The 11,215-nt window shown below is 45.3% G+C and overlaps 1 protein-coding gene across 1 annotated transcript in view; it reads right to left on the bottom strand.

The window, feature by feature from the left end:
• Positions 1-7,557: 7,557 nt before the first annotated feature.
• LOC131882773 (transcription factor hamlet-like) overlaps positions 7,558-11,215 on the bottom strand; it is a 17,331-nt gene continuing 13,673 nt past the window's right edge. Inside the window, exons 4-5 of the mRNA XM_059230030.1 lie at positions 10,820-11,130; positions 7,558-10,753 (exon numbers count right to left, since the gene is read on the bottom strand). Of these exons, the coding sequence (XP_059086013.1) occupies positions 8,056-10,753; positions 10,820-11,130 (3,009 nt within the window). The 3' untranslated portion in view covers positions 7,558-8,055. The remainder of the gene's footprint in view (positions 10,754-10,819; positions 11,131-11,215) is intronic.

Genomic DNA, 11,215 nt, shown 5'->3' with positions numbered 1-11,215 from the left:
AGGTGAACTAAAACTCGTGCCAAAATTTGGCCTTGGCAGTGATGAAAGGAGACGTCTTTTCACCTCCCAATGCAATCAGTGTTCTCAACTTTCGAATATTTGACCGCATTTTATGAACCAGTGAACATTCAGGGCAAAGTTACTGAGTCTTTTCAGTCTTTTAAACATCCCCAAAGGAAAAAGTCCACTAGAAGTTCGATTTGATACATGTGCCCACAATAACTCAATGAAAATGAGAGTACCTCTCGTAATAAGGTGTTCATAGACAATTTCAATGAAATAACATTGTCATAACTTGGCTATTGTTCATGGACATTTCATATCATTTTGTGTTGACCACAATTCAACAAGAGTTCCACTGGAGATGTATCCGACCGTAGAAACGTTGGGCCCTTCTCCGGGAATTTCCTTGGTCGTGATGAATGTCGTCGTAAATCAATCCCCTCCAGAGAGTTTGAGACGTCTTGAACGAATCACAATGCAGTCACTTCACCAGCTTGTCCTATGCATATTCTAACCAATCTTTGCTACGACTGAGCACAACGAAAAATCTTTTTAAAAACTTGGACTCGCATTTTTTTAAAGTTAAAATTCCATCTGTATTGCTAAGGTTGAATCAATATAATCCACAACAATCCAAAACTCTGGAAAAGTTCAGTTTACATGTAGTATATATCATTACCATTTTAAAAAATGCTCTCCACTGATATCTTGATCCAAGATAAACAGTTGAGCAAAAGTAGTTTAGTCTTCGCGTTCTTCGAAATTTTGCCCGTAAAGCGACAAATGGAATCATCGTTATGAAACTAACAATTGGTGCGTTAGATCGAAGGTGCATGTCTCATAATAGAATCGTAACATTTATGGAATAGAGCAATTGGATATGCTTCGTCGAACCAGGGAAAAACCTGCTTCAAAATTGGTCTGTATCGTGTGTGTTCATTCATATAGCATTTCTTTACCACAGCCACGTGATCATGTGTGACCAATGAACATTATGGAAATTCAATTTCTAGCAGCGCAGGTAGTGCTTTCACACGAAAATATCGAAGCCACTTATTGCTTATGAGCTCGAGGGTGGGTATGAGGAAAAAAAGAGTTTCACATCTGGCCCGATCCATCTCAGGGGTGCAAAATTGAAACCACTTTGCAACATTGAGCGATGTTTTCATCGATTTCTTCTATTTCAATGAGCCTTTAGGTTTGGAAGATTCAGTTGATCCCTTCGGAGTGTTGTTAACCTATGATCTGTTGGTGCATACTCTCTCCAGCATCCTGAAGTGGAGATCAGCTTGTTTGAAGCTGATCCGTCAAAGTGTCAAGGATTCCTGAAATCGCCCTCATATTTCTCTTTCTTCTGCTTCTTCTCCTGCTCCGTTTTTCCTTCAATCGCTCTTTCCCCGTTCGACGTTTTGGAGCTCGTCTTGAAATCTCTCTTGAGGTGAAAATTTTCTCAGGATCGCTTTCAACGAAGACCATGATGACATCTCAGGGCGTTTTCATATTCAACATAGAGAAGAAAACTAGAGTGGTCAGCTGGTCAGCTAGAACGGATTTTTCACCTGGCTACAATTACTCCGATTGAAACATAAAATATTATTGGATTTGTTTATGGATAAAGAAGACAATTTTTTCGAATGATATAGACTATGAAACTTGGGTGGATTCTTGCTTCTGTCGAGTTCTCCTCTCTAGAGGTTATGTCTCTATGATGGAAACGCGTTTGTGTGTGTTCAGCCGGTGGGGATGTCTCAAAATTCCTTTTCCCAATGGGTATTATTGCTAATTTGAGCTAGTTCATGTGTGAAGACCCCAATTAGCCTCTCTCTTTTCCATATTCCTATTTCATACTTGAATGAGAGGGACAGAGAGCAAATCAGAGTGGAGAGCTCAGATTAGAACAGCACTTTCCTTCTCAATTCTCACATTTAACATTGCAAGAGGCGTCCCCCATTCTTGAGACATGGGAGATGACCCATAATTAGGTTTGGCCAAGACAACCAATGCCGTTAATATATTATCTATCCTTGGCCTGAAGCGCTTCGGAGATTTGGAAGTAAAAGAAACATTCGAAGTTAGGATGGGGAAGGAGGCTCATATTCCCATTTCGCTCAAGGGCAAAGAGCTCAAAGAAAAATGAGTCTGTCTGTCTGCATGTTATTGAATGATTTTCCAGTTGGAACTTGTAACACGCCGATCGGGTAGTAAACGCCATGTGTCTCTGTCATAACAATAAGATCATGGTAGATTGCAAAACCATTTCCTCTTTCTCTGTGTTGTCTTCACTGTGGAACGTGGCGTGCCTTGATGAATGAGTACGGAACGCACATTGTCCCTGCGTTGTACTATTACAAACGGTAGTGGGCTAGTACATTGCGCATATGTACTGTACATAGTACATGGATGCATGCAGCAAGTGTTCCCACTAAAAGTCCGTAGGGGTGGGACGGGGCAACTCATCCAAAGATCTATTCGTCCCCCGGGGTAGTAATGGAGATCCTTTGGCGATGGAAATGGAACACAGTGTGAGTGTTAGTTGGACCAGATTGAACTTTGGCTCTCGAGGAAGAGGGTCGAGCAAAACCCGAGCGAGATTGAGGGAATGAGCGAGAGGTCGCGGATGGTGACGATTAGTCGCGCAATCTGGTGTCAAGACCAGCTCTCTTTGAGGCTCTTCTCCCACCCCCTCAAAAGCATCAATTCCCCCCACACCATTGCTACGTATTGTACTACACCCACCCAAAAGTGGCAACAGAGGTTCTCTCCATTGAGTCACTCGGCAGAGGAGCTGTTGAATCACAGGGATCCTGCGCCAACCTACGCTCAACCCAGATTGAAAGGCCACCACGTGCATGTGTGTGTGCGTGTGTGTGTGTGTGTGTGAGTGAGAGAAAAGAGATCGATGGGAGCAGAGAATGGAAGAGCAGCGGGGGTCAAGAGCCCGGGATTAAGTGGTATGGATGAAGTGAGTTCACTGGATGGAGCGACTACTAGTTACTCGCCCGTCGAATCGGGAAGGAGGAGCAGGGTGTCAGGGGGAAATTGTGCGAAAACTACCACGATCACGGATAAATCTAGGGTTCGACTAGCCAAGTGCGAGCTTTCGATGTCCACGACATGTTTTTGGGTCGGGAGGGGAAGGAGGAGGAGGAGGATGGTGTTGTTGCTATTATTGAAAAACATGCCAACAAACAACGAGGTTTATCAGATGATTACCACTCTATCAATCTGAGCTTTGTGCGGATCAGTGAATCAGTTAAGAGATCTGTATGTATCAGTCATGATCATACGCCCAAGCTGCAAATCACACATACATTTATATAAACAGGTTTGACGGTATAGAAATATTGTAGTACTTTCTATCGAGATGACTGATCACACCCAGTGGGATGAATCACATAGTGTTCTAGTGTTCTCCAATGATTCGGACGGGCTATTTTAAAAAATGTGTCACATTTCAACTCTTTTTGGACAAAGGATTCAATAAACGAACTATTGCTCCATGAACATGAGATAATTCCTAATTTTATGAGCAACCTCACTTCTACCTTGACTAATGAAGCAAAATCAGGTAAAACTTATGAATGATTCGAATTATTTTATGGAACAAAGTGGTGCTTGGTTCTCACTAAAACACTTTTGAATCACCAGAGACTTCGATATAGATTCCAGGCAAGTGTGAGTTCAGGCTGTGTAAGTCACCAACCATGTACGTGTACGTACTTATATCTTTCACCACCGACTTCTCATTAGGAGGTTGGCGAAAATCTGGAGATTCAATCAATTCGATCATCCCTTCAGCTCATCAAGGTCTTGTATGACTCTGTCACTCCTACATCATACTTCTTGACATCATCAAGCTGGCCATTAAACCAATAGTTGGGCACATTATAACCCCTTACGAAAGGAGTAACAAAAAAGTCTCTCATTATTTCAAGGTTTTATATCAGAGTCTTCATGAAAGTAGCCTATTCTGCCAATGCCAACCCGTGTCAATTCAGTCATATATCACAGTCCTTAAAACCATAGAAAGTTGGGAAGTTAGGGCTCAAAAAAAAGTTGCCACTGAGTAAAGGGAAAGAGATGGCACCCGAACGAAGCGTTCCATACTTCCTTCTGCACAGCCATTGATCTTATGCGACTGGCTTGCACACAGTGCACAGTAATGGGCGTGATAGTGATGTTGTTGGCGGTGATGTTGAATCTGTTGGCGGGAACAAGCAAAGCAGTCAGCCTGTTTCAAACTTCTCTCTCTATCCCTCTTCTTTCCTTTCTTTCTTTCTTCCTTCCTTCTTCCCTCCCTACCCTGCCTCATTGGGTTGTAACACTATTTCACAGATGTGAACAATGTTTCTGTCAAAGTTATTAGATAGTATGAAGAGTTATGGCTTCAAGTATGAGTTGGCAACATCTTGGCTCCACATAACGAGTGAAAGAGAGAAAAGAAACACAAACAGTCAGACAGTGCCACACCGTGTATGGCATATAGACAGTAACGTGTATATTTCAGCAATTCAGAGGAGCAAGCAAGTATGTCCTCAAAAAAACAACAAGGAGAGTAGCATTTCCAATCGGAGATTCGCCCACTGATATTTGACCCCGACTTCAGGGAGATCGATCTTGAAGTGCAATTAATGCCCTCACTCGTTCTCCAAACACATTCATCGATCAAAGTGTCACAGCACTTCTGAAGACACGTTCGGTTGAGACTAATGTGACAACCTGACAACGAGGATTCGTTGCCCTCCACCGGAATCCAAATCACTCCCAACGTCTTCGTGTCCAATGAAGAAATAGAAGACGACTCTGAGGAGATTGCAGCTCATCCGATAATTCCTTCAAATGACCGGGATCACGATCCAGGGACGGGAATGATGTGGATGTTGATGATTTCTTTCTCACTTTTCTTAAGGATTGGCACGGATGATCGATGGAGGCAGCAGCCCAAAGATCATCGGACGAAACGGCATTTGACGTAATGATCACGATGACAAGACCAGACGAGACCGGTCTGCTGTCCTCTCCAAATGAAGATAAATGGAACAACAGTTTGTTAACTTCTCCATTTCTCTCCTTCCTAATTCCATTCTGTCTTTCTTCTAATACAAATAAGGTGCTTGAATCAAAGTCAAAATTCTCCTACGAAGTTCGGATGAAAAGGCATTATAGAGGTAGCAAAGGAGCCGCAGTTGTGGGTTTGCTTCAATTTGCTCAATTACTTACTTGTAAATGGATGATGTACTCGGATGGTTTGATAGCCAACAGAAAATGGCCGAGCTCGACAAAGAATGGATAGCTGCGCGAAAGAATCAATGAGTGGTTCTGACCAACAACCCATTTCAATTGCCAATTGAACCTGGACTGTACTGCACACTAGACGTGGAGATCCAAGTAGTGGTTCGAGTGGATGGCGTTTCCTCAACATTTGGGATCATCAATATCAGAAGTGAACAATTGTCCAAAATTTGACGACAGGATTTCTAGCCTGGGAAGGGGCAAATGAATGGGCGATAATGCACGGCTAATTGTACCAAATCAGGCTAAACTCAAAAGAAGGTGACTGGACCATTCGGTAAGGAACTAAAAGGTGACGGGTGGTTTTTAAACCATGAAATATCCACAACCAAACCAAACCAATAAAATTTCTCAGAAGTCATGAAGAATGGAAACTAGATGCATCTAAGATTTCGTTCGGCAATTTGGTCTGCCACCAGTCCAAAAAAAAACCTCATTTCGTCACGGTTTGAGTTTCCTGGGCCAGAAAAAAACCTTGGTTGAAAAAAATCATTTGTACATATTTTTTTGAATAGCGATGGCAAACAAGCTGAATGTCGGCACAGGAAGTCGATTCGCACCTACAGAGCTTTTGGCCCTCCAAGTTGAGTTCACCGTTTAGAGCCAACCAGTCATACAATGGAGGAAGCTCTCTGAAAGCAAGGACAGGTTAGGAATAAAGAGACATGATACATCAAGGAACGTCAACTAGGATACTCTCATGCATTAGTTGATATGTTGTACTGGGTCTTGCCATTCATTTGGGTTGGCTTGAAAAGCTTTCCTGTTCTTTGTACGCCAAGATTGAGAGATACTCGTACCTAGTTTCTCCACGACCTGAGCTTAGCACAAGACGACAATTGAACGACGGGTCGTTGTCTTGGTGTTCGGAAGCAAGCCCAGTCGACCATATTTTTTCACATTTGTATTTATCTAGCGTCATTGCGTGAGAGTAGATGATATCTACTAAATTGTCGTAGATTACGGGCTTTACTGCATGCGTAGACCTTCAGTAAACAGCGTTGGCCGGGTGGGTGGGTCGCGAGTTCCTAGTTCCAACCAACTAAGGAGAAATCCCCTCCTTCCTTCTCCACTCTCAACTGGCTTTGGAACTCTTTCCCTTGATTTCCCATGTTCAACCGCCTGAACACGAAAAGATCAAAATAAAGATAAGTGTACCCGGTGTTGATTTCTTTCCCTGATCTACCTAGGGTTGTACATACGAGTAGCCTACCACCGCACAAGTACTGTCCGTAATGCAATCGGCATTAATCCCTTCAAACCGGTATTTCCCAGTGCGTTTGATCAGCGAATCCAAGTAAGATGGTAAATTTTTTTCGTGTTTAGTAAAGTAACTAACAGTCTTCTGGGTTATGTCAGAAGGCCTCATTTTTCATGCATATTTTAGCTCTTGGCGTCAAACTCGAAGGAAGAAAAAGAAGATATCATCAGAAACTTTATTAGAAAGAAATCCTCCGCAATGAAAATTGTGATGGCTGCACTAGCCAGACTTTGGTTGCACATGAGACTAATGAGAGCGAAATAATGTCATTATCAGAATGATGGCGCGGATGACGAGGATTATTAGATTGATAAAATGGGCATGAATTGTATTTTTGTAATGTCGATGCCTATTAGGACATGATTATGATAGTGATGATTAATAACAATAAAGCTTTTTTATCCTAAGATTTACATGTAGGCGAAACAAATAAACTATGAAACCGGTGATGAAAGGAAGAGAAGGCGAAGAAAGTGGTCATGGGAATGACTTGACGTGGGAAGCGGGGACAAGGCGACACCTCTTAATCCAACTCGGAAGTTCAACTAAATCGACCAGGGTCTCATAAATAAGGGAATACATTATTATATGTGTCACGGTGCAAGTTGTCCTTTGAACTCCCAAATAATAATGATGGTAATAATAACGATAACAACAGCAATGGAAGCATCTACTGCAAGAGCGGCAGCAGAAGCCACGTCATTGCTGAAAGGTGCTGAAGTCAATGCTTTTTCGCTCTTCTCTTTTCTGGGTCTTTGAATGTACTGAGCAAAATACTGTCTCGTTAAGGCCACAGGGAGAGCTACAAAAAGTCCATAGGAAGAAGGGGCGTGGGAAGGAGGGGGGGGACCGTACATCCGCCTTGGCCGTACTCCGGGGGGGCGGGGCAAATTTGGGAAAAGACTGAAAGGCCTGTATCTTTCTTTCGTTCTCTCGCTCACTTTCTTTCTCTCCAAGACTCGCAGAGGAGTACAAAGTGAATGTATAACTAGAAGGTTGGCTCTCGTTCTGGCTCTTTAAGCACTTGAAAAATCTTCAACACGCAACAAAATTAATCACCTACTGTGAGCAAACGCCCATTGCACGGACCAGTACTATCAACACTATTACTTTAGGTATACCACCGTATAACGGTGCGGAGAACAATAGAAGTGAGTGTCACTCGCTGCCAACGACAGTAGCAGGGTTGGCAGGAACCATAATGGACCACCGGTAACTGCCACAAGCCATGTTCTTTCTGGTCCTCTGAGGAGGTCTCACCGAGGGACGAGAGTTGACATTGCGGTACAATGTCATGTTGAGATAAGAGGAATCTGATCTCAATCGTTGGTAGGCATTGGCTCGTTGTTAGCAAACTTACAATACAAGCAAGAAATGAGCGTTGATCTTCCACCCAACGATCATCGGCGCTTTACGTACGTAGGGTATCATGAGCAGATATATGTGTTATCGTTGGCGCCGCCTGCCTCTCTTTGGTCCTCCTACGTCTCTTTTTGTTCTCATTCTTGCTCAAGGCTAATTTCGTCTTCTTCATCTTCCACGTCAATGTCAGCGTCCGAGTGTCTGGGCGAATACTCCGAGGAGAACGGGTGATGTGGCTGGTCCGTGACTTTGCCCATAAAGGATCGGATTTCGTCAAAGTATCCCTCTTCTTCGGCTCCCCGGGGACCTTCAGGCGAGTCGACGATGGCCGAAGGATCCGAGCAGGTTTCGTGCTTCTTCAAATGCCGGTCAAGATTGGTTTGCTGCCCAAAACTTCTATCACAGAGAGGGCATTTGAATGGCTTTTCCTTGTTGTGGATGTTCCTAACATGGCGTTGAAGGTTAGAGGAAATCGAGAAGGACCTCTCACAGTATTTGCATTTGTACGGCTGCTCTCCTGTGTGCGTTCGAAGATGGCGAGTCAGATTGGCAGAGCGGGGGAAAACCTTTCCGCAGAACTTGCATGAGTAGCGGTCCTTGTTACTTTTGGAGCCCATCCCCGCAATCAAGTCGGGATAGCATCGGGAGGGGAAAAAGCTTCGCTCCTCCAAAGCCCGACTGCCTGACATCATCATGGACGAGGGAGGAAAGTACGACGGAAAACGAGGGGGAACAGCCGCGTTTCCATTCAGGGTTCCATGATCGGGGATTATGCCTGGAAAAGGGGTGGCGGCACTTTCTGCTCCAGAAGAGGGCCGGTGATGCATTCGATACATGGCTTCTAATAGGAAGGGGTGAATGGGTCGTGGAGGGTACGAGGCCGGAGAGGACGAAAAACTCTTGGGGCTAAAATGACCAGCTCCTTCCAAAGCGTGTGAGTTGGGGAAGCGATCCCCGCCGAACCTCTCCTCGCCAACTTGATGGTGGGGATGCTGATGGGGATGATGACGGGTCTGTTGTTGATGATGCTGATGGTCCCCTTTCCGAGCTAGAAAGCCTTCAACCTTCTCCTTGACAGGCACAAAGGCTTTCCCTTCTTTGACTGGTTGAAATCCTTTGGGCTCTATTGGTCGCTCAGGGTCACTGCTACTCTTTTCAAAGTCTTCACCGTCTTCCTCATTGTTATCGTTATCATTCTCGTCATCATCGTCTTCTGCCATGTCGTCGATTTCTTCGTCTTCCTCGGGTTCTTCAATTTCTTCCTCGTCTGGCTCAGATCCATGAGAGCGCTTTAAAGTGTCCTCCTTCACGGGCCTAATACCTTTGGGAAAGCTCGTCTTTCCAACGCTGGGTTTCAAATTGCTACGCGAGAGGTCTAGAGCAGGTCCAATGTCACTGGATTCAGATGGCTCTATTTTGAAGCCATTCTCCGACCCTTTAGACTTCAATACGAGCTCTGTTCGCCTCTCGACAGCCTCCTCGTCTTCGTCCGTCTTCACGGTCTCAAGATGTTTCTCCTCCAGGGACACATTTCGGTTCACATCCACGTCCTCGCCATCGTCCTCGTCATTCGTTCCCTTGCCTAGTCTGACTGATTTGGAGTAACTTGGGCTCTCTCTTTTGGTCTCATATTCCTCGTGGTTGACGGTTCGATTTTCTTCGACACTTCCATCATGTGAAAGACGTTTTGGGCGTTCTTCGATCAGGCGTTTCTTGTCCAACCAGGGCCGCTCGATTATTGCACTTCTCTCTGAGGCTTTCCTCTTCAACGAAGAACTCGGGGGTGAAAGTGATTGAGGCCGATTGCCATTGGTGAGGGATCCAGATAGTCCCACTGGGAAGCCATGAGCAAGACCAGGCTGAGAGAGCAACTGTTGTTGATTGGCCAATCTATGCAATACATTGGGTAACAGAAGATGTGGACTTTGAAAGAAATTGGCGAAGGGATTTTGTACTCCAGCCATGGCCAAGGCAGCCAGGGCATTGGTCGACTGTTGTTGTTGTTGTTGTTGCTGCTGCTGTTGCTGCTGCTGTTGTTGGTGATGCTTCTGTTGCAAAAAGTGAGCAGCGGCGTAAGGTGACAATAAACTGGCCGCAGCCGCTTGACTCATAGCCAACGAATGACCGTGACCGGCATTTAATCCCAGACCCGCACCGCTTGCATTTGAGGACGAGGTTGGGGTTGCGGGAGTACCCAAGGACTTGCCGAAGCAAACCGAGCTGAAGTCGTGGGACGACGTGTCAGTGCCCATCTTGGATAAGGGCGAGGATGCTGCTGATGACGTATTCATCAACTTGGGGGATAAACTCCCCCCATTGGTTGAAGAGGAGTGATGGGCTGATGCCGCTAAGGCCAGGTAAGGGGATGGCGTGGAATCACAAAACCGCCGATGCTTGGAAAGACTTGTGACAGTGCTGAAGGCCTGGCCGCACTTGTGACACTTGATCTGCATCCGACAGTTGGCGTGCATACGCTTATGTCGGCAAAGATTGGAGAACTGAGTGTAGCTCTTGAAGCAGACTTCGCAGCGGAAGGGCTTCACCGAACTATGAATGTGCGTGTGTTGTTTCAAGCCGGAGCTCGTGGCGAAGGTCTTGCCACATTCGGGACAAGCATGGCTTCGGGCTCCCACGTGGTTTGTACGGATGTGCCGCTGCAGATTGCTGGGATCGGTAAAGACCTTGTCACAGTTCTCACATGGGAAACGTCTGAATTCACCATGAATCATCTTGTGACGGAGTAAGTTGGGTCGCCAAGCAAAGCTCTCTGAGCAATGCTCACATCGGTATTGGCTCGGGGTGTGGCTGTGAGCTTCAACCATGTGATGGTCCAATCTATAGAAACCAAAATGACCCTATTAATCCATCAATGTAATGCTCAATACCAAATGCAGGGCTTACAAAGAAATGTCTGGAAAGACCTTCTCGCATTTAATGCACTTTGCCCCAGATTCGTCGTCGTCCTCGTCTTCCTCCTCCCCGTCAGCCGCGTGAGTCGTATCTTCGCCTTCTGAATGGTGATGCTCATCGCGGTCGATTGTTCCATCCTCGCTAGATCCTTCAGGTCGTTCCAGGAGGTTACTACCTTTGGAGGAGTCTAGACCTAACCCATTTGAGGAGGCATTGTCGTTCTGGTCAAGAATGATGGACCGCTTGGGCCCCAACGCAAGCTCGGTTCCTTCCCGAATGTCCCGAATAGTTTCATAGTAGATCTGAAGTAAGGAGACATCTTTTAAAATCAATTGCTCCCTGCCTTGTGGATGTTCGAATTCATGTACCTGACCCTCGACCATTGTA

This window comes from Tigriopus californicus, chromosome 6 (assembly GCF_007210705.1).
Source record: "Tigriopus californicus strain San Diego chromosome 6, Tcal_SD_v2.1, whole genome shotgun sequence".
NCBI classification, from domain to species: Eukaryota; Metazoa; Arthropoda; class Copepoda; order Harpacticoida; family Harpacticidae; genus Tigriopus; species Tigriopus californicus.
The sequence above is the reverse complement of the archived record's forward strand: the minus strand, read 5'-3'. Positions and strand labels throughout refer to the sequence as shown.